The sequence below is a fragment of the Puma concolor genome, chromosome A1 (assembly GCF_028749965.1).
Source record: "Puma concolor isolate L17-30 chromosome A1, mPumCon1.1.hap2, whole genome shotgun sequence".
NCBI classification, from domain to species: Eukaryota; Metazoa; Chordata; class Mammalia; order Carnivora; family Felidae; genus Puma; species Puma concolor.
The window spans coordinates 159,505,802-159,532,769 of NC_141667.1; the positions used below are offsets into that span (position 1 = coordinate 159,505,802).

General features: G+C 49.1%; 2 protein-coding genes across 7 annotated transcripts in view; one reads left to right on the plus strand and one right to left on the minus strand.

Annotated features, from left to right (window-relative positions):
- The window catches only part of CUL4A (cullin 4A), a 46,709-nt gene extending 46,122 nt beyond the window's left edge, over positions 1-587 (minus strand). The window contains exon 1 of the mRNA XM_086708015.1: positions 48-587. Within this exon, the coding sequence (XP_086564141.1) occupies positions 48-201 (154 nt within the window). The 5' untranslated portion in view covers positions 202-587. The remainder of the gene's footprint in view (positions 1-47) is intronic.
- On the plus strand, positions 531-25,175 carry PCID2 (PCI domain containing 2). Of its 6 annotated transcripts, none has more exons than XM_086708036.1 (14): positions 531-751; positions 7,039-7,128; positions 10,205-10,278; positions 11,707-11,772; positions 12,643-12,684; positions 13,633-13,687; positions 17,073-17,176; positions 20,079-20,154; positions 20,821-20,938; positions 22,009-22,109; positions 23,259-23,332; positions 23,485-23,610; positions 24,132-24,255; positions 24,574-25,175. In XM_086708036.1, the coding sequence occupies exons 1-14, from the start codon at positions 716-718 to the stop codon at positions 24,661-24,663; spliced, it is 1,176 nt and encodes a 391-aa protein (XP_086564162.1). In that variant the 5' UTR covers positions 531-715; the 3' UTR covers positions 24,664-25,175. The 6 variants fall into 6 exon arrangements, with proteins under 6 accessions (XP_086564162.1, XP_086564166.1, XP_025779382.1 ...); XM_025923597.2 differs by having other exon boundaries at positions 533-751; positions 20,797-20,938; XM_086708040.1 differs by lacking the exons at positions 11,707-11,772; positions 12,643-12,684 and having other exon boundaries at positions 532-751; positions 20,797-20,938.
- The last annotated feature ends 1,793 nt before the right edge of the window (positions 25,176-26,968 follow it).

Below are 26,968 nucleotides of genomic sequence, written 5' to 3' on the forward strand. Positions count from 1 at the left end.
CGCGCCCCCCCACCCCGCTCCTTCCCGGCCGGCCGCCCCGCACCCACCTCGGAAATTCTTGATGACTAGTTTCCTGGAGCCGCCGCCGCCCGCGGGCTTGGGCGACACGGCGGCCGCGGCCAGGGCCGCGGGCTTGGTGAGGCCGTTGGTGTGCCCGACGAGCGCCGACAGGGCGCCCTTCCTGGGGGTCTCGTCGGCCATGGCTGCGGCCGGGAAGCAGCGGGCGCCCCGCCCCGTCCCGCCTCCCCGGCCGCGCGGGCGGGCGGGCCTGTCGTCAGCACCGCCCCGGGCCGCCCAACCGCCGTCCGGCCGGCCCGGCGCGACCGCGACCCCGACCCCGACCCCGGCCTGACCCCGACCCGGCGCCGGGCCGCGCCGCGTCCGCCGAGCTCCGTGCGGAACCTGCGACAGCCGAGGGGGCGGCGGGGCGCAGGCCCGGTCAGCTCCGGGGCAGGCCCGGGCACCTAGGGGCCGCGGACGAGGCGTCCTCGCCGAGGAGAGGCGGCGAATCGCAGAGCGGACCCCGGCCTTCCTCAGCCCGGACGTGCCGCCATGCCGGCCCGGGACGCGCTCCCGCGGATTCTGTCCCACCGGAACCAGAGCGCGGGGAAGGCGGGGGCGGAGGGACGCTGGCCCGGACGGACCGCGGGCCGGAAGTGAAGTGGCCGTGGCCGGACGCGCAGGCCGCGCCCACATCCGGTGGAGGGGAGCCGCCATGGCGCACATCACCATCAACCAGTACCTGCAGCAGGTAACGCGCTCCGTCCTAGGGGTCTGCAGCGGGAGCCCCGCGGCGCTGGCGAGAACGCGTGGGCCGGGGCCAGTCGTCTCTCCCGCTCTCTCTGCCTGAGCTCTTAGCCGCCAGACGGGAAGCGAGGGCACACTGACGGTGTTTCCCGGGAGCCCAGGGGCGGACCGGTGAGCGTTGACCTCAATTTAGGGACCTGCGGCGTGGTCCTAGCCGACCCGGAGGGCCTGTTAGCCACGCTGAGCAGTGGGGCCTCAGCCGTGGAAGGCCTGGCCCAACGACAAGACCCCGGACAGATACTGGTGGGATGGGGTAGGCAGGTGGTCCGGCCACGAGCGCTAGTGGAGCAACCATCGAGGAAACGGTTAGCACCGGCGGACTTTGTATGGAAATGCATCTCACGGGAGTTTCGTCCTCACAGCCTATTAACGGCAGAGCCCAGTGAAAGCATAAGTGTTTATGGATTCAAAACTTGCATTGTGTCCACTAAACTGTGCTCATTCCTAGAACTGGAACCGTGGTGATAAGGAAAAGAGGGAGCGGATTTTAAACATGTCTTTAGGAAACGTTCCGTTAACATTCTATGGCTGAGGGACTGGGAGAATAAGTGCCAAATTTCCAGCGTGGGCAACACATGAGCAGAACAGATTTGGAGGGAAAACTAAACTCGGTGTTGGACATGTTGAGTTGGGGGTGTCTGTTGACAACCAGATAAAGATATCTAGATGACAATTGAATACAGTCTGACATGATTGGGACCGTTCATTGCATAGATATTTGGTAATTTAGTTAAAACAGGAGTCCTGAAAAAGCAGATACATGCTTTTTAAAAAATTTAAAACATGCAAGTATGCATTCATTTGCCAATCTTTTGATTGAGATCTAAGACCTTTCTTTTAAGAAGTCTACTGTGGCTGTATCTTTGCAGAGTTAAGGTTTTCTAGTACCAGCTTATTTAAAGCTGGAAGGAAAGACATTTGAGAACCAACTTGAGTAGAGACTCTCTAGAATTTCATGTTTTTCTGAATATTTTACAATTCTCTTGCTCACAGCTAAATCCTTTTTGGCATTTTGCGTGCCTTGAACATAGTCTGACCCACGTGGAGGCTCAATACAATTCGTTGACAGGATAAATGGGGGTAGGTAGAAGGGAGTGAAGTGCAGTGATTTGCCAATGCTCAGACCTCCTCATTCTAGTGAGTACTGAAGTTAGAGTTGGTGCTGGCCCAAGTTTCACAGTCCTCTGTTTCACCAAAGTCTTTCTGGATCCTGTTCTTGTATTCCCAGGGGAATCTTACTTGATGAAGTAGTTGGGTGATGGGAAGAATAACCACTAGTGCTTGTTGAACTCTTACTAAGAACCTACCACTGTTGTTTGTAGTAACTCATTACTGCTTTATCTAGGAGGTGGGTCCATTGCAAACCTCATTTTACAGAGGAAGTTAAATGGTTTTCCAGGGTCACGGGGCTACTATGTGGCCCATTCAGACTGGGAGTTCTGGCCTTAGAGTCCATACCCTTAACACAAAGCTCACTGCCTCTGTTAGCCTGAGTTTCAGCCAACGTTTCCTGTTTTAGTCAACCTACCTATTTCTCAGGCTCCAAAGTATGCTGTTTTTTGAATCTCAGTGACTGTCAGTTGGGTACAACTCCATTCCTTGTTTCGTACTTCACAGTAACTTCAGCCAGCAACTACCCATGGACAAGTCATGTGTCTGTCATTTCCTGTGTTCTCTGTGATAACTTGATAATAGCACTTGGGTCTGGGGTTTGGTTTTACTCCTCGTAAGTTTATGAGTTCTCTTGTTAGTTTCTTGGATGCTCACAGAACACATGCATTCCTGGGTCAGAGACCAAGGGCCTGTAACTCAGTGCGGTGAACAGTGTGGGGTCAGCCTGTTGGTTCCCTTGGATTCAGTTCCCATTGGAGACTCAGTGGGCTTGGAAGGGTGCCTGCACCTGCATCCAAGAGAGAAACGCTGAATGTTGGGAATCCACCCATTTTGTAGAAAGCAGTGATTTAAGCCTGCGTTTTGTTTAGGGTTAGGGATGAGGGGAGACATTGCTTCATTTCTCAAGGTGACAGCCACATAAACAGCCCTGAGCAGTGGCCCAAGTGAAAGAGCTAGAGGTCAGGGCCTCATGGGGCCAGCACACCCAGCTCGAGAGCCCGCAAAGGGCTGTCTTTGCCAGCAGTCAGTCATAGCTAAGATGTCCTCTTGTCTGTTGAGGCCCTTTTTATTTAGTGCTCTTCGTTTCGACAGGCATATGGTTTCATTTCTGTTCCGAGAGGACAGGTTGAATTAATTTACTTTACATTTCCCCATATATGCTACTTCTAAGAATTGTTGTCGTACTTAGGAAAAGATCAGTTTGCACATACAGTTGATTCTCGAGCAATGTGGGAGTTAGGGGTGCTGACCCCACACAGTTGAAAATCCACAGATAGCTGTACTTCCTCCCAAAGGCGGATCTCGTCGTTATCTCTAGCATCTCTTTGAGGGCTGGTGTTATTTTTTTGGTGTCCTTTACGTCATTCTTTTGTCTGTTCTACAAACTCTTATTTCAAACTGCAAGTTACTTTTTTTTTTTTTTTTAATGTTTATTTATTTATTTGGGGAGAGCGACAGAGAGAGAGAATCCCAAGCAGGCTCAGTGCAGTCCGCACAGAGCCCAAAGCGGGGCTTGAACTCACGAACCGTGAGATCATGGCCGGAGCCAAAATCAAGAGTCAGGTGCTTCACTAACTGAGCCCCCCAGACGCCCCAGCAGGTTACTTTTTAAAAACTGTCTACATTTACAGTTTTTATTTTCCCTAGCTTTTTATTCTGCAAATTTTCAAAGCTACAGAAAAGTTGAAAGAAGTACAATGAAGACATGTCCACTCCTCACCTGGCCACCCTGTCGGCCTCCTCCTTCCCTCTGGGCCCTGCATTTCTCTCTCCTGAGCTACTTGAAGGAAGTCACTGACTGTGGCCCTTCACTGAGGACCATTCTGCTGTCCCAATGCACAGCCTATAGAGCACCCAAGACATTTTACATCAGTGTTTTCTAAAGCAGAATTCATGGTTTACCCAGAGTGTTCTTTGGAACCTCTTCTTTAACTCCAGGATCCAGTCAGATCACACACTGCATTTGGTTGTTTTGCTCTTTGGTCTTTAATGTTTATTTATTTTTGACAGAGAGACAGAGCATGAGTGGGGGAGGAGCAGAGAGAGAGGGAGACACAGAATCTGAAACAGGCTCCAGGCTCCGAGCTGTCAGCACAGAGCCGGACGCAGGGCTTGAACCCACGGACAGCTAGATCATGACCTGAGCCAAAGTCAGATGCTCAACCAACTGAGCCACCCAGGCACCCGGCTCTTTGGTCTTTAATCTAGAAGAGAACTCTTGCCTTTTTCTGGGAAGGGATTTATTTTATGACGATTAACTTTTTAAAACATGTGCAGGGCAGTGGGATCCTAGATTTCTCACCATCGGCCTTTATTTGACTTTTAATGATTAAGGTTTGGGTTAACGTGGCTGGCGTGGGTTTCCTGTGGCCTCACCTCAGGAGGCTGCCTCAGGGGTCCTTGCTGATCACCTGCTGAAGGAGATGCCCATCAGGTTGCTCCAGGGTCAAGGTACTTTTTCCATTGTAATCGAGTCATAATCTGTGTGTGTTGGGGGGGTCTTGTGGGGGCCTGGGAGCACCCGCCCTATGCCCTTTCACAGAATGGTCTCCACTTTCATTTGTGGTCTTTTCCCAAGTGAGCTATTACGTTAATATTTACCAAGGGGTGATTCTCTCACTCTTTCTACATTTATTAGCTACTATTTCATCTGTTAAAAATGCTTTTCCCCATGCTCCTTTTTAAAGATGTATTATTATAGATCATTTTTAATGCCGAGTAATAATCCAGAACCAATAGTACGAATATCCTTATTTGCCTGGGTGGCTCAGTTAAGCATCTGACTCTTGATTTTAACTCAGGTCACAATCTCATGGTTGTGACATTGAGCCCGCGTCAGGCTCTACGCTGATAGGACAGAGCCTTCTTGGGATTCTCTCTGCCCCCCTCCCCTGCTCATGTGCACACTCTCTCTCAAAAAATAAACATTGAAAAGTTATAAAGAATATTCTTAATTCTTTTGAAGCTCTGCTTGTCCCAGATTTGGCCACTAAAAACTCCTTCAGACTGGTTTCTGGGGGCTTTCTGGCCTGTGTTCATCCTTCCTTGAGCTCTGCTTTGCTTTCTGATACAATAACATCCACTCCAAGCTCATGTAGTTCTGTCCCTGTCCCAGCACTGGACCAGTCCTTTTCCAGCGGCTCTGGTTCCTTTCAATAGGTACTGGAGTTTAGAAAATCTGGGTGCTGGCTGTGCTCATTGCCACTGGGGGTGGGGGCATATCATTACCTCTAGGCCTTCCTTGTTAGCAGATGGAGTTAGTAAATGTATTTTTAAGAATTTATGAGTTCCAGGGGCACCTGGCTAGCCCTTGATCTTGGGGTCATGAGTTTAAGCCCCATATCGGGTATAGAGATTACTTAAAGAAATTACGAGTTCCAAGAGTAGATGACTCTTCCCCTGCCCCCCTCCAGCCTCCATGGACCAGCTTGGAGCCTGGAGGTCACCAGGTGACCAGCAGTAGCCAGGAAAGAGAACTTTCTCTGGGGAGTGCCCAGACAGGCCACCAGGGACACTGCAGGGCAAGTTGCTGAGCGGGCTGTCCTGGAGTCCAGCCTCGGGGTCTAATGGGGGCTGACTAAATCAAGACGCCAACAGTTCTGAGACATGACATGTCACGGTGGCTGACACAGGTGACTGGCTGGCTGTGGTCCTCGTGTTCCCTGAATAGTGTGTTGGTTCTTTTAGGATTTGTCCGTGGTCTGTTGCTGTCCCTTTGCACCTTCACCCCTCCAGTGACAGGGACTTTGGCAGCCTTTATCAGCCTCCTTGAGGACCAGTATTTTGTGATTCCTTGTAATAATATTTGATGTAACCCTGCACAAATCTCTTGTTTCTTGCAAATCCCTAGAAGTGGAATTACTGGCTCCAAACCTAAGTGCTTGCATGGTTTCATTGGAGAGTCGATGGCAGATTCTTCGTCCATCTATTGTCTTAGGTGATGCCCTAAGTGGTGTAACAGACCAGGAGTTGGGTCCATTTCTTCTAGCTGAGATGCCAGGTGGGGGTTACTGGGTGGGGCGGGAGAGCAGGTGTGTGCCCTGCAGCAGGCGTTCCCAGCAGCTTCCTGCCAGCGGTGTGGAACAGCACCCTTCACTGTCTGTTGTTGGGAGCGGCTAGTCTAGCCGCCCTTCTCACGCTCACCTCTCCTGGTAGGTGCACGGAGGTGTCTTGCTGCCTGTCACTGCTGGGCAGCAATGCGAGCGCATTCTTGTGGGTGTACCATTGAAGTCTGCTTTATGTCACGCCTGATCGCAGTCTTACATGGACATGAGGTTTACGTAACTGATCCCACTGTAGATAAATCGTACCGTATATGCAGCTTTCTCTACCCATACGGTTGGGATTTTTATGTTATCTTTTGGTAAACATAATTTTAAGACCTCGTTTGCTTTTCTAATTACAAATGTCTGCTGCAACCCAGGCCTCCAGTGTGGACAGACAGAAAAGTCTCCTGGGTCCTGCTGGCCAGGGGGTCAGCTGTATGGTGTGGGCTCCGTGTTTCTTCCTGTGCTTACATATGTAGGGTTTTTTTTGTTTTTGTTTTTTCCTCCCAGATTAAGGTAGGCATTTTTCCTGTGACTTTTTTTTTTTTTTTTTTTTGCTTAACGGTAAACATACTATGGATGCTTTCCAGTGTCATCACTGATGGATCTATTTAGTTCTTGCTCACAGCGCCCAGGTCTCCCGTGGTATGGCTATGACATAATTTCTTTTAGGTGTTGCCATTCCCTTTTTGCTTTTATATGTAGGTTGAGTAAAAGCCTTTTTTTGGGTGTATATGATTCTTAAGCTTTTTTTTTTCTCCCTATAAGCTTTGTAAGTTTTCAAGTGTCAGTATGACTGAGTAAAAGTAAAATAATTCACCTTCATTAATAACCACTGGCTTATGCTGCTTTCTCATTGTTTTTAACAGTAAGTCACCTGTTTATTTGCCTCTAAAAGATCTCATTTTGAAATTGTTTGCTGGCTAAAGAGAGTACTGACTTGTTGCATTTCTATTACTGTGACTCCCTGATTCAGAGTAGGGAAAATGGATTTTAGTGGCATACAACCTGTTATTTAGGTTCTACAAGTATTTTATTTTCTACTTAGCTTTTCTCTGTTCAAATGTTTCAGGTCTATGAAGCAATCGACACCAGAGATGGGGCATCCTGTGCAGAGCTCGTGTCTTTCAAGCACCCTCATGTTGCCAACCCACGGCTCCAGGTGGGCTCAAGGTTCCACGTATGCAGGTGTCTGAGAGGGCTCTAGGGTGTCCGGCTTCCTAAGGAAAGTGTAGAGTTTGAGTCAGAAGGAGACTAATACTGCCATTCTTTTGAAAAACTTAAAGCTTGTCTATGATGTATATAATTCCAGTTATTTATTGTACACTTTGTGTTAGATACCGTCCTGAGGTATGTGTCTCAGGTTCCTGTAGTTAATTCCCACATGACCCTCTGAGGTTCAGAGAAATAGAGTGTATAGTAAGGTCATCCATGGTCATCCAGCAGGCAGGCGGTGGGGCTTAGGCTGTGCCCTGGCCTGTCTGTCCCCAGAGCTCACAGATGTGTCTTGCTATGAGTAAAGCTTCATGGAGCATACCCCTGTCTACTTGTTCATGTCCTGTCTGTGGCTGCTTTCCTGCCATAGCGGTGTAGCTCGGCAGGCCAACAGAGACCTACAGCCTGCAGAGCTAGCAATATTTACCATCTGGCATTTTATGGATAGCATTTGCTAAATCCTACACTGAAATAGAAGTATCTTTGATTTATGGCACAAAAACAGACACTCAGGTCAATGGAACAGAATAGAGAACCCAGAAATGGACCCACAAATGTATGACCAACTAATTTTTGACAAAGCAGGAAAGAATATCCAATGGAATAAAGACTGTCTCTTCAGCAAGTGGTGCTGGGAAAAACTGGACAGCGATATGCAGAAGAATGAACCTGGTCCACTTTCTTACACCAGACACAAAAGTAAACTCAAAATGGATGAAAGGCCTAAATGTAAGACAGGAAGCCATCAAAATCCTTGAGGAGAAAGCAGGCAAAACCTCTCTGATCTTGCCCGCAGCAACTTCTTACTCAACACGTCTCTGGAGGCAAGGGAAACAAAAGCAAAAATGAACTACTGGGACCTCATCAAAATAAGAAGCTTCTGCACAACGAAGGAAACAATCAGCAAAACTAAAAGGCAGCTGATGGAATGGGAGAAGATATTTGCAAACGACATATCGGATAAAGGCTTAATATCCAAAATCTATAAAGAACTTATGAAACTCAACACCCAAAAAACAAATAATCCAGTGAAGAAATGGGCAAAAGACATGAATAGACACTTCTCCAAGGAAGACATCCAGGTGGCCAACCGACAATGAAAAAATGCTCAACATCATTCATCATCGGGGAAATACAAATCAAAACCACCATGAGATACCACCTCACACCTGTCAGAGTGGCTAACAACTCAGGCAACAACAGATGTTGGTGAGGATGCAGAGAAAGAAGATCTCTTTTGCATTGTTGGTGGGAATGCAAGCTGCTGCATTCTGGAAAACAGGATGGAGGTTCCTCAAAAAACTAAAAATAGAACTACCCTATGACCCAGCAATTGCACTACTAGGAATTTACCCAAGGGATACAGGAGTGCTGTTTCGAAGGGGCACATGCACCCCAATGTCTATAGCAGTGCTATTAACAAGAGAGTATGGAAAAAGCCCAAATGTCCATCGATGGATGAATGGATAGGAGATGTGGTATACGTATACAATAGAGTATTACTCAGCAATCAAAAAGAATGAAATCTTGCCATTTGCAACTATGTGGATAGAACTGGAGGATATTATGCTAAGTGAAATTAGAGAAAAAGATATCATAGGACTTCACTCATATGAGGACTATAAGATACAAAATAGATGAACATAAGGGAAGGGAAGCAAAAATAATATAACAGGGAGGGAGATAAAACATAAGAGACTCTTAAATATCGAGAACAAACAGAGTTGCTGGATGGGTTGTAGGAGGGGGGATGGGCTAAATGGGTAAGGGGCATTAGGGAATCTACTCCTGAAATCATTGTTGCACTACATGCTAACTGACTTGGATGTAAATTAAAAAATAAATTAAAAAAAAAAAGTATCCTTGACTTAACAGATAAGTGATGCCCAAGCATTACCTTCTGTGGGGAATATTCTTGTCGTTTTATAAAGTCTTGTTTCCTCGTGATTCCCATTATGATATTCTAATGTGTTCCTGTTGGAAGCACAGGTTTTGTTTTGTAAGAAAAAGGGGCCCTGAGTGTTGGAGATTATATTTGGTAGCGTACAGGCTGTACCTCAGACCAAGTGAACCAGTTTGTGGAGTAGAGGAGGCTCTTTGTAAGTTCCCTGGATGGTTCTCCTGGGCGACGGAGTTGAAAACCGTCGCTCTAAATGAAGTTAGTGCCGGAGGCTTGCCGGCCAGATGCGCCTCCGTGGGTGCCACACACCTGCCCTTCCTCCCTGCCCTACTCACTATGCCAGTCCACACCCACGGGCTCCTTTAATTCTGTGTGCCGGATGACCCGTCGTGGCCCTCACGTCATCTGAAATCTGGCCAAGAGGGAGAGGGAAGAAAATGTTAGAAATAAATGTCAGCTGGCCTAGCCAGGACACAGAGAGGGTGGCTCTGTCACCAGAAGGTGAGAAGAAATGATTTTTTTTTTTAATTTTTTTTCAATGTTTGTTTATTTTTGAGAGATAAGAGTTGAGTACGGAAGGGGCAGAGAGAGAGGGAGACACAGAATTCAAAGCAGGCTCCAGGCTCTGAGCTATCAGCACAGAGCCTGACGCAACACTTGAACCCATGAACCGTGGGATGATGTGGGCCAAAGTCAGACGCCCAACTGACTAAGCCACCCAGGCGCCCTAAGGAGAAGTGATTCTTAATAGGGCATCATCTCTGAGTCATGTGGCCTTATTTATTTTGCATTCTTTATTAAGCACATAGTAGCTGCTCAATAAATGTTTCTTGACTGACTGGCTGTTGTATTAAGATACGCACAGAAGCGTCCAGGGTTTTTCTTGGACTGTGGTAGATGAAACGTGTGTTTGTGTAGTCCCTGTCACAGACCCTGAGTGATAAATGTGTGTGGAAGTAACGACTCTTTAATTCAGAAAGGCTAGAGTGTCAAGTGTTACTGTGAACTCTAAAGTGTAAATTCCTTTGAAACAGGTTTGTCTAAATCTTTTTCTACACATTGCATTCTTTTAATGCCTTTCAATTTAAATTTTATTTTTGTCATTTGTTTTTTTATCATTCAGTTGGCCTCCCCGGAAGAGAAATGTCAACAGGTTTTGGAACCTCCTTATGACGAAATGTTTGCTGCTCATTTAAGGTAATCTGTTGGTGAGGAAAAATAAAGCAAATCTGGGAATTGCTGAATCAACTAGGGATTTTATTTAACATCATCCGAAATTTGAAACAAAGAATAATTTGAAAAGAAAAGTTCATTTTTAATTTTACTTTGGTAAAAAAAAAGAAAATTTACTTTGGTAAAGTAAAAATTTTACTTTGGTAAAGCCTATGAGAACTTTCTGAAATTTATACCACTTTAAAATCTTAGTAAACTTTTTTTCATTTGAAAGATCATGGATGCTTTTAAAAGTTGAAGCTATATTGTGGTCCTGCACATTCATTCATTCATTTATTGAGAGAGAGAGAGAGGGCACAAGTGAGTGAGGGGCAGAGAGAGAGAAGGGGGGCTCACCCAGTGTGGGGCTCGAACTCACGAACCGTGAGATCATGACCTGAGCCGAAGTCAGATGCTTTACCGACTGAGTCCACCTGGGCGCCCCGCACATTCACGTGTTTAGAGTGTGGTGCTGGGAGCATTGACTATTGTATCGGCTGCAGGGTGCTCCGTTATTCAGGAGGGCATTCAGCTCGCCGTTAACTTGTGCTGCCGAGAGTAGAGCTAATGCTGAGCAAAGCAAATGAAAGACTGCAAGCGGGGGAGGGACAGAGAGAGCGCGTGTGTGCCCGAGAATCCCAATCAGGCTCCACACTGTCAGCACAGAGCCTGACATGGGGCTTGAACTCACCAACTGTGAGATCGTGACCCGAGCTGAAAGCAAGAGTTGCACACTTAACCAACTAAGCCCCCCCGGCACCCCAAAGACTGCTTTTTAGTTACATCTCATATCTGCTGTTTTCATCGTTTTTGCGTTGAGCGGGCAGAGCTTGACGTCCTAAAGCACTGGTGTTTGGTCGCCCTCCTGCCTGTGTGCCTCTGGTGTTTCCGAGCAGGCTGGGGTGCAGGAGGCAAGGTGGAGTAAGAGCCTGTGTGAGCCCTGGGAGGGGCCTTCTGGAAAGGTTGGGGGTGCCACTGGGTTCCTGGCTGTGTGAGGCACCCTGCTATTTCCTGGCTCTGTACAGTTCCGGATTTGGGGGTGAACTCACTGACACCGACTGCCCAGTGAACACCCAGTGAGAACACCCCCTGCCCCTGTACTCCCTCCCCCTCAGGTGCAGTGCAGGTGTCGTGCTCTGGTTTTACCAGCCTCTGTCACTCTCACCTGCTGCAGCTCAGTCTCCTCCCGGGACCCGAGAGAGTAGTCTTAGGACTTTGTGTGGGTTTCATCTCACATCAGCCCGTTTTAGTTCAGAAGCCACCTGTGTATCTCTTCTCCCCCTGGTTCCTGTAGCTCCAACTTCAGGATCAGCAGAAGACCGGGCATTTGTGACCGAAGTGAGGGGTGGGGTCTGTGGAGCTCCCTTCCAGGTTCTGCTTCTCTATCCTCAGTCCGCGATGTTTCCTTTGCAGGTGCACTTACGCAGTGGGGAACCACGACTTCATAGAGGCGTACAAATGCCAGACTGTCATCGTCCAATATCTTTGTCTTTGGTGTTACTGTTCAGTTATATTTGGGGTTTAAGATGTTGAAACATCGGACCAGTTTTATTCATACCTTTAATTAGAAAGGAATGAAAAAACCTTTCAGAAGAGAAACTGGTTTTGCCTTTTCACTCAGGTGCTTAAATTTAGCATGGACCTTGAGACTGTCATGTTACCTAGGTAGCGAGGAAGAACACAGGTTGTGATTAAGGTTCCTTAATTCTGTTGGAAGAATATCTCCTTTAAAACATTAAGTCTAGTTACAGCAACTACTTAGTCCTTTTGGTGAAATACAAGAGTTCTGAAATCCAGGCGTAGGTGGACAGGAGTGAACTCAATAAACATCATCATTTGACTGTGGTCACTAAAGACCTTTATCAAGCTAGTTTCTGATTTAAGTCATTTAAGTGATATCTCCTAGCTAAGGCCTCAGTCAATGAATGTTCTGGTTTTTATATGTATCTCTAGATTTTTAGTTTGCTTCTTTTTTAACCTTGTTTAAATATACAAAGGAGAGTCGGTTACTAACTAGGGAAGTCTCCTTTGAATTTAAGAATTCTGTAATCAGGGAAATATACTTTACAGATTCTAAAGCATATTATATATAACTCATCATCTGGCTTCAGAGAAACCAAATGTTTGAAGTTGCCAATTAAAAAAATCTCAGTCTCTTACTTTGGAGAAATATAATTACTATACTCATACCTAATGACTTTCAGATATTTGTAATCTGTATATTTTTCCTTTAAGAAGCGCTCTCTCTGATATATGATTTTCTAAACTTAAAATTTAGAGTCCTTCATATTTCTTACTGTTTGTGGCATTACTTGGATTTTGTACGTTATTCCTTCCTTAACATAATACATCTTTTCTGCGGGCATTTCAGGCCCACAAAGAGGACAACTGGTGAGTATGGGCAGAAGCAGCCAGAAATTAGCAAATGGCAATTTTTTTTTTCTTAGCAGAAGCTTTTTAAAACTTTATTCCAAATAAATGTGTTTTATCTGTGGATATTTAATATCCTGTGTTGACACAGGATAATACCAGCGCAGATAACGGAGTTCTCATAGCGTAAACATCATGTGGCAGAGTAGAGAGTTTGCTGTGTTCACATAAATATGAAGCCTTGTTTCTACTTCAGCCCTACCAGACCCAAAATATATATCAAATACTGTCTTTCCCTTCAGTTGTCAGCTTTGAACTTTGGGCTTTAACTTGGATAAAAAGGCAGGTCAAGTACAGTTATATCAGGTCAAGTTCCTTGACAGACTGATTCTTAATTTTATGATTTTTGATTTATTAACTGTAGGTAAATACTGAAGTGTTTATACTGCGCTAACTGAAGGCTTACAGGTATCTTACTGAAAAAACAAAAAACCTTTTTTAACTGAAGACTTGTCTTACAAAACCAATGCCGCCAGTTAAATTAAAAAACAAAAACAAAAACTTTTATGACATTTTGTCTGTTACGTCTCCTGGGTCGTGTTAGGTCTCACTAAACCACATCTTTTTTTAGTGGAGCTGTTTGGATAATGGTTGAGGGGAAGGCGGAGGTCCTAGAACGGCGTGAGGAGGTGCTGTCTTGGGCTGAGGACCTAGATGCACTGGGGTCCATGCCTCAGGGTCCGGGCGGTGGGTGGGTGGCGCTTCAGTGCCCAGCGTCCATGTCGATTAGGGAGCCCGGGGCTGAGCCTGCCCCAAAGGGAGGTGAGGGAGGCAGCAGTAACCATCAGATCCCTGGAGGGAGGTGGCCGCGTGTGAATGGTGGACCTGGGTGTCCGTGTCATTCCCAGCTATGGTAATGGAATCTGACCTCGTGGCCTCCTCAGACGTTCTTGCTTTTTTGCCCCGTAGGGCTCTGCCTGTCATGTATGCTGTAGCGCTTGACCTTCGAATATTTGCCAATAATGTAAGTTCAGTTTCTATCTCTATCGTTTTAAAACTCAAACTCCATTTCTACCTGTTGTTTAATTTCACGTCATTCTTCCCAAAGTTTTGGGGAAGGAGTGGGTTAGGCGGGAGGTGTCTGGTGTAGAGAGCAACAGGACGGGGGTGGCTGGACCTCACTCTCGTCGCTGGGTTGATGTGAAGGTTTAAACATGCGTTGGGTTTTCACACTGTGGACGTGGAGAGGCTTGTTCCTGAGCGTGGTTCGTCGGGTGTGGCGTGCGGCAGGTGTTCAGAGGGGCAGAGTGGGCCCAGGGAACGGTTCTGCACTGTCTTCTGTTAAGATGCGGCTGTGCTGTCTTGAAGAATTCCTCCTTGATGCAGATCCAGGAGGCAGCTGGGGGTCTCTGTGGTGCCAGGAGGCAAAGGCTGCGAGTGTGATGGGGCTGGTTTGCCCTTGAGGGTCCACACGCGGCAGTTTGGGATGGGAGCAGCAGTTGTGAACTTGGTCCCAACACGCCTTTCCGGGTTTAAAAATTATTGATAAAAATTACTGATACCTTCCGACTCCGAACAAGGTAGGGTAGCTGCAGCTTTCCTCTCTGTCCTGCCGGGAATGCCGAGGCCAGCATGGCCCCACAGGCAGACAGGAAATGCCAGGGACTTGCAGAGCAGTGAGCGGTGGGTTCCCCGAATTGGCCGGGGACCCAGAGGAGCCTAAAACCCAGAAATGCCCATGGGCTGCGACGAAGAGGCCCTGAGGAGAGCAGGAGGGGGAGGGCAGCCCAGAAGCACGGACCTCCTCAGCAGTCCCTGGTGCACCCACCGGCCGCATGCAGGTCCCCAGCCCTGCAGGGGCCTGTGGGGAGCCGGACCCACCTAGCCTGGGACAGTTCCCCGCCAGCAGGGCATCCCCTGCTGGAACGAGGCACACAGGGTCCACAGTCTCTTAACCTCATGCCCCGATTATCACTTCTCGGAGAGTCTCAGGAGGAGCTTTGTGAGGAGACCGTCCACAGACGCCAGATGTTGGAGTCCCTGACCAGATGGCAGCCCGGCCGTCATAAAGAAGCCCTGGGGCGTGGTCATGAACGCGCTTGAGCAGATGCAAGCATAAGGGTATCTCAGCAAAGAACTAGAAGATGTAATGAAGAGCTACATGGAAGCTTCTAGAACCGAAAAATAGAACTTAAATGCGAGTTATCTGAGGCTCCGGAGAGCTTTTGGTTATATGTGTTCTACCTATTTGTATTTATTGTATAAAATTTTTTTAACTGGGATTTAAACACATATTTATCTAAATAAGTCTTTTATGCGGTAATGTAACTGGTGTTTTATTTTTAATTTTTAAATTAAAAATATTTTTTTTTTTTTGAGGGGGAGAGAGAGAGAGAGAGACAGAATGTGAGCAGGGAAGGGACAGAGAGAGGGAGACCCAGAATCCCAAGCAGGCTCCAGGCTCTTAGTTGTCAGCACAGAGCCCAAGGCGGGGCTCGAACTCACGAACCATGAGATCATAACCTGAGCCGAAGTCGGAGGCTTAACTGACTGAGCCACCCAGGCGCCTCATAATTGATGTTTTAAATAAAAAACGACTATATCTTCCAAATGAACAAAATGTACCTAGAAGAGTCACGTTCTTTGACCTCTTAGTGTTGACAGAAGCGACTGGACCATGCTCTTCTGTGTGCACGGTGCCACACTATGTTGCTTTGGTGGAATGTAGGAAGGCAGTCTGGACTCACACAGATGTAGACGGACAGGAGAGGAATATTTTAATAGTCTTTCAGATGATTGTAGATGCTCTTTTGGGCCACACCAGAGCTCCAGGAGGTAATTTGTAGAGGTTAGTTACAGTGTGGCTTCTGAAGCTTGGCAGTGAGCTTTTCTGCTGGTACATCGGAATCCGCTGGGGTGTCCTGAACTCTGAATGGATCGTTCATTCCCATGTGATTTTGTAGGATCAAACGGTCATTTGGAAAATTTTGGTTCACTGAGTTAAGGAGATGTTCCAGATGTTGACGTATTTCATTATGTAAAAAACCCCAAACCAGAAAAACTGCATTTGTTAATGTCTCCAGTGACCTTATCAGAAGAGCTTTGAAGTAATGGAATGTTGCCAAGTTCATCATGGTTGATACAACTTTTTCAAAATTCTGATTTTTTTTTTTTTTTTATTTGAAAGTACAGATGTCTTTGGCAACAAATACTGTCAGTGTTTTGCCTGGAATTGATGGCCATGTTTCATTCACCTTGGAGCACATTGGTCCTTCAGACCCTGCTGCCTGGACCACCATGCCCTTTGGTCAGTTGTTGGTTCCACGTGATAGCTGGCCACTCCCAATAGCTGTCCAAGTGCTTTTCCTTAAAAAAAAAAACAAAAAACTGTCATACCTCGGTGTGCAACAGATCAATGCTTTAGGCATATTTTCCATTTCATCACAAAGAATATTGAAAATATTCAAGGACCAAGATTTTAAAATTAACATTTACTGTGTCATCAAGGACATTTTAGAACTCTTTTTAAGTTTATGTATTTGAGAGAGAGCAAGAGGGGGAGGGGGCAGAGGGAGAGAGGGAGAGAGAGAGTCCCAGCAGGCTCTGAGCTGTCAGCACAGAGTCCAATGCAGGGCTGGAACTCACAAAACAGATCATGACCTGACCTGATACCAAGAGTTGGACGCTTAACTGACTGAGCCACAAGGCACCCCATCAAGGACATTTTGAAGTGACATCAGTGTTCTTGGTTGGTTGAAGGATTGCTGACTGCTGCTTTAGTTTGGTGTTGCTGGAAAGGCCCCAGCAGTTTGTCCTGCCATAGTTTTTGCACCATTGGTGTGAACATCAGTATAGCGGAAAGACAAGTGGTGGCTGTTGGTGTTGTCCTGAAAATAGTTTTGACCACAGGGATCACCTGCAAGTCTTCCAAAGGCCCCCAGGGGTCCATAGACCTTACGTGGAGAACCTGTGATAGGGGCGTGAGTGGGAGGAAACGTGTTCTTCTCTAAGACTGGCTGGAAAACCAGGAGAGAGTCAAACCTGGGAATGACTTTGGTGTCTGTCAGAGGGTACACTTCAAGGGTTTTGACCAGCTGTATGTGGGGGGTGGAGCAGTCTGTGAGCACTCAAGGAAAGGCTCCGTTAGCAGCACGGGGCCACATGTGACAAAGGGTTAAAAAACAGATGACGGCCTCAGTCATTTCAGTTGGTTGAATAGAAATTTGATTTGTGGAAGAGTTGGAAGATGCTGTGAAACTTTCTCAGTTTTTAAAAATAACATTAACTAAAAGATTTGCCCAGAACCTTCTGGGACTTTGACCCTGAGTTGCAGCCATCTTTGCTCCCAGCCGTGCCAGAAGTGCTAGAGGAAATGAGAGCATGACTGATGACTGTTTGCCGTCTGCCAGGCGGACCAGCAGCTGGTGAAGAAAGGGAGGAGCAAGGTCGGGGACATGCTGGAAAAGGCGGCCGAGTTGTTGATGAGCTGTTTCCGCGTCTGCGCCAGTGACACGTGAGTACACGCGCCCTCTCCCGGCAGCACATGACGCCCCTTCCTGTCCTTGGTCAGCCGTCGACACTTGTCTTCTGTGTGTCTGTGGTCACCCCGCAGCATTACCGTCTCTTGCTGTAGATGGTCACTGTTGTGTAAAGGAAATGAGGGAGGAGAAGAAAACAGCCTTTGACCTCTGCCATGTTGCCAGAACCCTTTCCTCTGTCCCGGGGTCTGATTGCACCCAGCCCATTTCCTACATGAGGTCCCGCACCAGCACGTTGCTCCGAGTGCTGGTCTGCTGGCACTGAATTCTCTAAACTCTCGTTTTTCTGCACTGTCTTCATCTTCCTTTCTGCTGGGTGGAGAATTCCGGATGGACCGTGTTTTCTGTTGGCGCGTTAGCACGTCCGTCCTCCTGTTTTCCTCTGTTCCTGGTTCGCAGCACACACCTCCGGCCTCTGGCAGCATCGTCTCTCCACCATGTCTCTCGCCACTCGACTCTGCTGCCCTGCATGTCGCCGTATTTCTCTTATTTGGGGTTCGTTGAGCTTCTCGGGTCTGGAAACGAATGTGTTTTATTAGATTCTTAGAGCTGAGATTTTTCCTCCTTGTGTGTCTCCTCTGGGATGCCTGTGGGAGGCGTGTTCTGACACGGGCACTGATGCTGCTGGTTTTCCATCTTGTCCTCCCTCTCTGGCCTTTGGTGCAGGTGATTTGTATTGACCTCTTTCGAGTTGACTGATCTCGTCTGCCGTTACTTATTTTTTAATCCTAGGCTTTCTATCTGATTCTGCTTTAGAGTTTACATTTTCCTCCTGAAACCCCATCTCTTCCCCCATTATAAAATCACTTGATTCTGTAAAAAAAAAACTTGATTGGAAGTTGTAATGGAAAGGAAGATTGGAAATTATAATGGAAAGGAAGATGTTTTCCATACGTAAACATACAAAACTATTGTTCACGGAAAGTGTCCCAGCTTCTCTTCTCTTACCTCTGTCCCCACCAGTCCCACCTGACAATGTTCCAGCCAGAGCTGGATGTCAGTGGCCACTCTGTGAGCCGGGGTCCTCCCCAAGGGGTCACGGGTGCCCGCCTGTCCTCCCGCTCTGCTCTTCTGTCAGTGGTGGCCTCCGACATGGCCTCAGACAGGAGGCTCTGCTTCTGTGGCTTTCGCAACAGACCGCACTCTTGTCCTTGCACTCCCCAGTGGTCCTTACATGGACAGGGACGCTTGTGGCCGAGGCTGAGGGAGTCCACTGCACTGCTGTCATGCCGTGGCCCCTGCGCCCAGGGAGTGTTCAGTCTGGGTTTGTTGTGGGATAAGTGGCTTTCCTGGTGTGTCACCCGAAACACGGTAATCTGAGGAAAAACAGAGAAACTGGACTTCATCAGAGTTAGAAACTTCTACGCTTCAAAGGACACCATCAAAAAAGTGCACAACAACGGTAGAACACAAAAAACATATTTGCAAATGATGTGACTGACAGCATGTGTCCAGGATGTGTGAAAACTGCACAGGTCGACAGGAAAAAGGTAAAAACTTGCCTTACTTGGGCGAAGGTCTGAATAGGTACTCTGCAAAGGAGGGAGCCAAACGGCCAGGAAACCCTCGCAAAGATGCTCAACATCTTCGGTCACCAAGGAGACGTGAATGAATACCACTGCGGGCAAGGTGTGGGCACCGCTGCTTGAGAGAAATCCTGTGACCCCCCTTCCCCCTGGGCTGCTTCCCGCGTGTCTCTGGAAGAGGTCCTCGCCTTTAGTCCAGACGGGCCCAGGTGGAGTGCTGAGAAGAGTGCTCAGCCATGATGCCCAGCACCTGCTCCTCCTGCTCCTTCCAGAGCGGTGTTCACCTTGCGCTCCAAGGTGGCTGGGGCTGCATTGTCCCCACTTCACAGACGAGGACGTGAAACCCACGGAGAGAGGGTTCTTTGTTCAGGTCCTGTCCCTGGCTGGTGATGGGAGTCATGGGGGAGACCCTGCACCTGGCTGGTGACAGTCATGAAGGAGCTGGCTGTTGTCACAAAACAGGACTTTGATACTTAAACACCGACCGTATTTTTATGTTGAGCATTCTAATATGGGCATGCCCCGGTCTTAGGGAGTGATTTCTATTTCTCTGGCTTGTGAACAGCCTGCCAGTCTCCATCTGAGTTTGCAGGCAGCTGGCCACTGGCACCATGGAGCGAGTGCACAGCTGCGCCTGGAAGAACCATTGCGGCCTGCAGACTCGTGGGAGACACGACTCTGGATTGTGTTCCAACCCTGTATTGTGAAATCGTGAGGCGTTTGGCTGCGTTGACAGAACTTTACAGTGAAAATACCTGTACACCCGCCACTTGCTCTGCAGATGGGTATCTACCCTTCTGTGCATCTAGCACTTTGACTTTGTTTTTTGTTTCTGGTGCATTCCAAAGGTGGCCTGTCCCTCAGTGACTTGTTTAAATACTGCGGTTTCTCTTGTGCTTTGAGGTAAAATTTACCCACAGTGACTCCCACGGATCTTGACTGTATTTGGATAAGTCATCACCCATGTGTGACCCAAACCCCCTGGAGGTCCAGGACACTGTCGTTGTCCATCCCTTTCCCAGGCGGACCCTCCCCACGGTGCCTACACAGCGTGTGCTGCGTCTTGCTCTGTTTGTGGTTTGTCCACGTCGTTGTGGATTTCTGTAGTTCACCGTGTTGTCAGGATAAGCAAGGACACATCCCCTTGTCCACAGTGCGTTACCCAACACACATGATGCATACTCCGTAGCCTGTTAGGTCAGACCTCTGCTTTATGTTGTTTTATTTCATGGGTGAGGCTGGAGCGGTGTTTTATCTCAAAGTACTAATTTTGTTTAGGCAGATTGTTTTCGTGACTAATAAATAAAACCCTTGTTTTCCGTGCAACTAAACAACAGTTGTCTTCCCACAGTCGGGCTGGCATCGAGGACTCTAAGAAGTGGGGGATGCTGTTCTTGGTGAACCAGCTATTCAAGATCTACTTTAAGGTGTGCTTCCCTGGGGGCGCTTGCTTTCTGCCCGTCTCCCTGGGCACCGGCGTCCCTGGTGTCGCTGGGGGATGACCCTCACCTAACCGGACTCACCGTCGAGTCTGTGGTGCACCTGCTGGGGGCGGGGACTGCAGCAAGTGTTTTGTGTGTGTCTTACTGTTTCAGCCTCTGCCTCATGAGGCGAGGGCTGCACCTCCAGGGAAAGCAGGGCGCCAATGCCCCAAGCGGCGTGCCTGGCGTGGGGAGACTGGGCTTGCATGGGAGGGGTTCACCCCAGCCTTCTCTCCTCTGCTGCAGTAATTAGCTGCGGAGCAGGGGGTGCCTGGATGGGTAAAGAGGCCCTTCCTGCCGCGTGGGCTTGGCCAGTGGCCCCTCTGCGGCCCCTCTGTGGCAGGCCCTCCAGCCTGGGGTAATCTGCCACGCAGCTGGCATTTCAGTTCTTATTACTAAATAGGCAGTTTTAACCATGTAGTTCCTGCTCCGAGGAGGTGTGTATGTGGTGGGGGGAAGCTGGTGTTGGTCCTGCCACGTCCTCAGTAACCCTGGGGCTGGCTGTAACCCTGAGGGCAAGACTAACCTCGGGGGCAGGGCCGTAACCTCGGGGGAGGGGCTGTAACTCCAGGGGTGGGGCTGTCGCAGATAAACAAGCTGCACTTGTGCAAGCCCCTCATCAGAGCCATCGACAGCTCCAACCTGAAGGACGACTACAGCACTGCCCAGAGGGTGACGTTCAGGTACTACGTCGGGCGCAAGGCCATGTTCGACAGTGACTTCAAGCAAGGTTTGTTCGTCTTCGTTTCCAGGGTTCTAAAGATGCGGGGCTCTGGGCGGCGGCAACAGTTGTGGCACCTTATTAGCATGTAAGGTGGAATCTGCTGTAAACCTCATCCAGGCTGTGTGTGTGTGTGTGTGTGTGTGTGTGTGTGTGTGTGCGCGCGCATGCATGTGCACGTGTGCTTGCGTGTGCGTGTGTGTGTGCGTGTGCGCGCGCGCAGCTATGGGCACCAAAGTTGTTACTGAAAGGAAAGCCTGTCCTGGTCTGTGGAGCCCCTGCCAGAGTCTCAGTCGCTGTGGGCGTCTTTCTTATGTGATGTCATTGAAACACCACAGTCCTTCCTGTTGGACGTGAGGGATTGCCCCCCGCCCCCCCCCCCACCTTTGTTGTGCCCTTGTGGTTGCCGTGGAGGCCGGGAGTCAGCTGTGGAAACCCCAGGGGACGTGTCCACCCCCCTCCCCCCCCAACCCTGTGTACTGTCGCCACTTCAGTGCTTGTCAGAGCCGAGCTTTCTCGAAACCATGTCACTGTTCGTTTCTCGTGAGTTTTCTCGACAACATGAAGCCAGGTTTTTCTCTTAAACTTTGTGATTAGCTGGCGTGTGGCGGCTCCCCGTGGTCTCCTGTGTTGTACCCAGACTAGACCTTTTAAACCCACGTCTTCAGCGGCTGTGTGCACATGGAGCGACGTGACTAAAAGTGCTTTCTCTCTGTGCGTTAGAGCTGTGCAGTCTGATAACGAAAGCAACTGTGCTGTCCTGGCGATTGCTCTGGTTTTGTTCCGTAGGCTCATGCAGACCAGCTGTCCAGAGCTTTGGAACGTGGCCCTCCTGGGTTGTTCCCCTACCTCGTGTTAGTCCCTTAAAATGCGGAGCATAAGAATAGAAGCTTTTACGTCGTATTCTTTTGAGGGTTCTTAAGGTACCACTCTGGTTTTCCCCCGAATTTGAGTACCAAGCACAGCAAACAGCCTTCACTGTCAGCCGTAGGTGCTTCCAGTTTCTGAGACTGTGGTTCTATCGGGGCTGGGGGTGGGGTGGGGTTCCGACCTCTCCCGTGTTGTCGGTGTCTCTGCAGCCGAGGAGTACCTGTCCTTTGCCTTCGAGCACTGCCACCGCTCGAGTCAGAAGAACAAACGGATGATTCTCATCTATTTGCTCCCAGTGAAAATGCTGCTGGTAAGTGATGCCACTCAGCTCTTGTAGACCCTGTTTCTCGGAACTTGCCTGCAGGTGGTGCGTAGATACTACCGTCTGAGCCCCATGTGAGCACACCCCGGAATAGGGGACAATAAGCTTTGTGTGTGGCCTGAACCATTTATCCTCACAGCTGACACTGTAGATCCTTCTAAAAAGGTTTCGTGCTTCCTTCCTCTTAAAAGTATCTAACTTAAAAGTTGAACATCTGTGAGACACAGTAATAAATGCATGTTTATCTGTTTCCCCTAAAAACCTAAATTAATAGAAGCGGATTAAGAAAGAAAAACGACATTCCAGCCTGTCTGTAGGTATCTCATTTGGTCACCCAAAGTTAATTTGAGACTTGAAAAGAAACAGCAAGTAACCGGCAAGTTTAATTGACTAAAACTTCCTCAAAGTGATAGAGCTTCCTTTCCTCCCGTTTAAAAATTTTAAAAAGTGATCAAAGCAGTACCCACGTGGTTAAAATGTAAATAGAGCAGGGTAGCTGATGGCCGAAAAGTGCCGTGTCCTACGTGCCCTGCCTTCTTCCGACCCTGCTTCCCAGAAGCCTGCAGTCGTAAACGGTTCAGCTGCCTCTCCTGGAAGACGTTTCTGAGTTCCCGGCTCTTAGTGTTTTCTTCAGCCGCTGCTTCCCCTCTAAGTTATAACCAGTGAGGGCATGACAAGGTCAAGGTCAGGTCCAACTGAGAGGCAAGCCTGCACTACTGCTCCCAGGTGCTCTGATGGCCAGACCCTTGTTAGCTCATCTGCCATCGTGTTTATAGGCCTTGTTCCAGTACTTCAGAAGAAACTGTAAGAGGGGCGCCTGGATGGCTCAGTTGGTTAAAGGTCCGACTGGCTCAGGTCATGATCTCGCAGCTTGTGGGTTCAAGCCCTGTGTTGGCCTCTGCTGACAGCCTGGAGCCTGGAGCCTGCAGCCTGCCTCCAGTTCTGTGTCTGCCTCTCTCTCTGCCGTGCTCTGTCTCTCTCTCTCTCAAGATAAATAAACATCATAATAAAAAGAAACTCAGAAACACAGGTTGCAAGTTTTCAAAAGGTGGTGATTCCTTCATATGAATTTTGTCAAAGATCAACTCTGTTGAGAACGAAATGGTCTTATTCTGGACAACTGGTGCTTTGTCTTAGGGTCATATGCCGACCATCGAGCTGTTGAGAAAGTATCACCTCATGCAGTTTGCCGAAGTGACCAAAGCTGTCAGGTATCTAACCTTTTCCACTTGGGCCCTTTTAAAATATGACATCAGCTAAAAATCTGTCACGTGGCCTGTGAGAGCTCGTTGCTCCTTGACGCGCTCTTGTCCTTGGCTCCGGTTTTTGTGACCACGTTTGTGCATTTGTCCCTCACACGCAGCGAAGGCAATCTTCTGCTGTTGAACGAGGCTCTGACGAAGCACGAGACCTTCTTTATCCGCTGTGGCATTTTCCTTATCCTTGAGAAGCTGAAGATCATCACCTACAGGAATCTCTTCAAGAAAGTGTAAGCTAAGTGTTTTCTTTTTAACAAGTTTAGGTTTTAGTGTGACTCCCACCTGGCCGGGCTGTGGAGGTTTCTGACCACCTGTGTGGACGAGGCCCCAGCCCTGCCCTGTGCTCTTGTGGAATGAGAGCAGACTTCTGCGGCCACTCAGCAAGCACGGCCACCTGCGGGCACGTGTACCAGTGCTCAGGGTCGAGGGCCCCACATTTTGTCACATGACCAGCTGACCCAAACCCCGCCCCGCTCCCATTTGTCAGGAAGTTGAATTCTGTATCTGTTTCCGCTCACAGCTGTGGGGACCACCTGTCCTCGACTGCGGAGGACGCTGTTCACTGTCAGGGGTGCCCTGGTTTCAGAGACCACCTCCATTCAGTGAGATGTCCCGTACATGTGAGAAGTGATTCTCGCGTGTCTCCCAGGTGGTTTGTCAGGAGACATTTGCCCTCCCGACTCGGAGCGTCAGCTGCCACCAATGCCCCAGCCATTGGTAACCCACGTGGACCCCCACCTCCCTCCCCCAGGTACCTGCTGCTCAGAACACACCAGTTGTCTCTGGACGCTTTCCTGGTTGCCTTGAAGTTCATGCGAGTGGAGGACGTGGACATCGATGAGGTCCAGTGCATCCTGGCCAACCTGATCTACATGGTGAGTGAGCCGCATCCCAGCGGGCTGGGCCTTGAACTTGGTGTTCGGGTGGAGCTGCGGGAAAGCCACTTAGTTTGTGAAGGCATTTTCTGACAGAACTGATTCCATCCTAGGGAATAACTGTGGTATTCAGAGGGGACGCGGGTGGGTGGACACAGTCTGGATTTCTCTGTTGTCCATACCATGCGTGTTTATTTGTTGTGTGCCCCGGGGGATCCAGCGGCTACGATTGGAGTCGGCCGCTTACGCGCGGGGCTGAGTGGTGAATGCACCCACTCCTTGGCCCAGAACCACAAGCCAGCCCTCTCTTCCCTGCAGGGCCACATTAAAGGCTACATATCACATCAGCATCAGAAGCTGGTTGTTAGCAAGCAGAACCCGTTCCCCCCGCTGTCGACAGTGTGTTGAGTGCGTGCACGGTTCTGAGGACGGGAGGGCGGCATGTTCCTTCAGTCACCGTTTGCGCAGATGAAATCCATCCTGTGCCAGGACCCTCCGCCGCCGGGATCTCTGGGCTCGTTTCTCTGGGCTCACAACTGAGGTCCACCATGCGGAGAGCGGGAGCTCCTTCAGAAAATGTGGACGGGCGAAGGGGCTCTGTGCCCCGCACAGCTCTGTTACCTCAGAGGTGCTGTTCCTAAAGGCACCTTGGTAAATTTTTACGTAACCCTTCCTTTGAAACAGCATCCTGAGTTTATACGAATGGCGTGTCCTTTATTCTGTCTTCTGGAGGCACATCTATTTTTATATGTTAAATTTGAACTTTGTATCCGATCAAAGTGTTTGGTTAATTTAAGGCTTCTTTATACAAAATGAATTTACTTTGATAACGTTCCACATTTTACAGCCTGCCATGTTTTCAGAGTGTGCACGTTTCCTCTGTTCGTGCAAAATTTACTAAAGAAAATGTCCTAAGTGGTTTCAGCTTGTCTTTGCGGTGTCACTGAGGGTAGAAGCTTAGAAGCTGCTTCAGAGAACGTGGTTCCCCTTCCGGCACAGGCCGCAGCTCAAGACTGACCGATTGGTCCTGCGTCAGTCTCCTGCTGCCTGGCGGGCCCCCTGGGCTCGGTGGGAGGTGTGCGCCTGCTCCCTGTGGTGCCAGCTGGCCCCATGGGGGTGGGTGACCACTAGGGGTGCTTTGGCTCTGGGCTCTGGCTCCCAGTTCGAGTCCGCATGGGCCTCACCGGTGGCTGCTCCAGCCTCCCGAGTCACATAGTGTCACCTGTGCCCTAGGCACATCCGGATCCCAGCTGAGGGACCCACATGCCCTGGATGGTGTCTGTGGGTTGGAGCGTGTGCCGTGGATTTATGGCCGGCAGGTTCTTGACCTCCAGGCTGCCCTTTCCCCAGCCAGTCCCCTGAGCAGGAAAGTGTGGTCACTGGCAGGCCCATAATCCTCTTGCACTGGGGCCGTGCCGTCCCTTTCTCTCACGGCAGTGCGTGAGGAACAGCCACCTTCCACTGCTCTGTGGGGCCACCCTGCAGCCGGGTGTAGAGCCGTGTGCTCACGGCCTGGATCTCACTCTGGGCTTTGTCAGCACCATGAGGCCCTCCCTCCAGCAGTGGACAGCGACCAGCGGAAATCCAGGATCAGCTGTTACCGGTAGCATGTGGTCCTGCTTGGCCATGGAGGAGACACACCTTGGGTGTCAGTGGCCTTCTCTTTGGACTTGGCTTGTGTGCACATTGGGGCACTTCAGGGTTGTGGACACAGAGATCTTGTCCCTGCGGCTGGTCTGCATTGTGTCAGAGGAACAGACCTCACTTTTGCCCAAGTGGGGGTGGGTCCCCTAATCCAAGTCCCTGCTTCTTGTGCTTGAGTGTCCTCTAGAACACTTTTTTTCATAATATTTTTATTTATTTATGGGATGCCTGGGTGGCTCAGTCGGTTAAGCATCTGACTTCGGCTCAGGTCATGATTTCACGGTTCCTGGGTTCAAGCCCCGTGTCGGGCTCTATGCTGACAGCTCGGAGCCTGGAGCCTGCTTCGGATTCTGTGTCTCCCTCTCTCTGACCCTCTCCCTCTTGTGCTCTCTCTGTGTGTCTCTCTCTCTCCAAAAAAAAAAAAAAAAAAAAAAAAATTTATAAATAAATAAATAAATAAAAGTTTTTATTTAATCTCCACCCCCAACGTGGGGCTTGAACTCACAAGCCTGAGATCAAGAGCTCCACTGACTGAGCCAGCTGGGTGCCTCTAGAGCCCTTTCACTGAGCTGTGTGGGGGAAGGGCAGTCCTTTCCGTTTTCTGGCCCCCCGGGGTCTCTGCTGCAGGTCTACCAGCAGCATCCTCTCTGACGAGCCCTGTTGTCACCCGGATGCTGTCGTGAGCGTTCACCCTGCTGATGCTGTGTTGGTGATAATTTCCAGGTAAGGTTTCCACTTAGCAGATCCAGGCATTTACATCTGTAGCCTCCTGACCTTACTGGGTTTGCAGATGACACAGGCCCTCGGCCAAGACTAAGGCTCACTCCTGCCCTGGTTCCGCGCTCCGGTCAGCGTGTGCTGCTACATCACCTTTAGTTTTGCCAGGGCCCTTCCTGGGTGAGATTGGCCCCCAGGACGTCTACTCTTGGGGTTGAGGTATAATGTCAGGAGCGAAGATACACTTGATGTGTTTGAGAATCCTAACGCTGAAAAATCTGAACTAGGTTTCAACTCCCGGTATTTCACTCAAAAGTATTTGAATCAACTTAACATTTCTAATCCCTTTAAA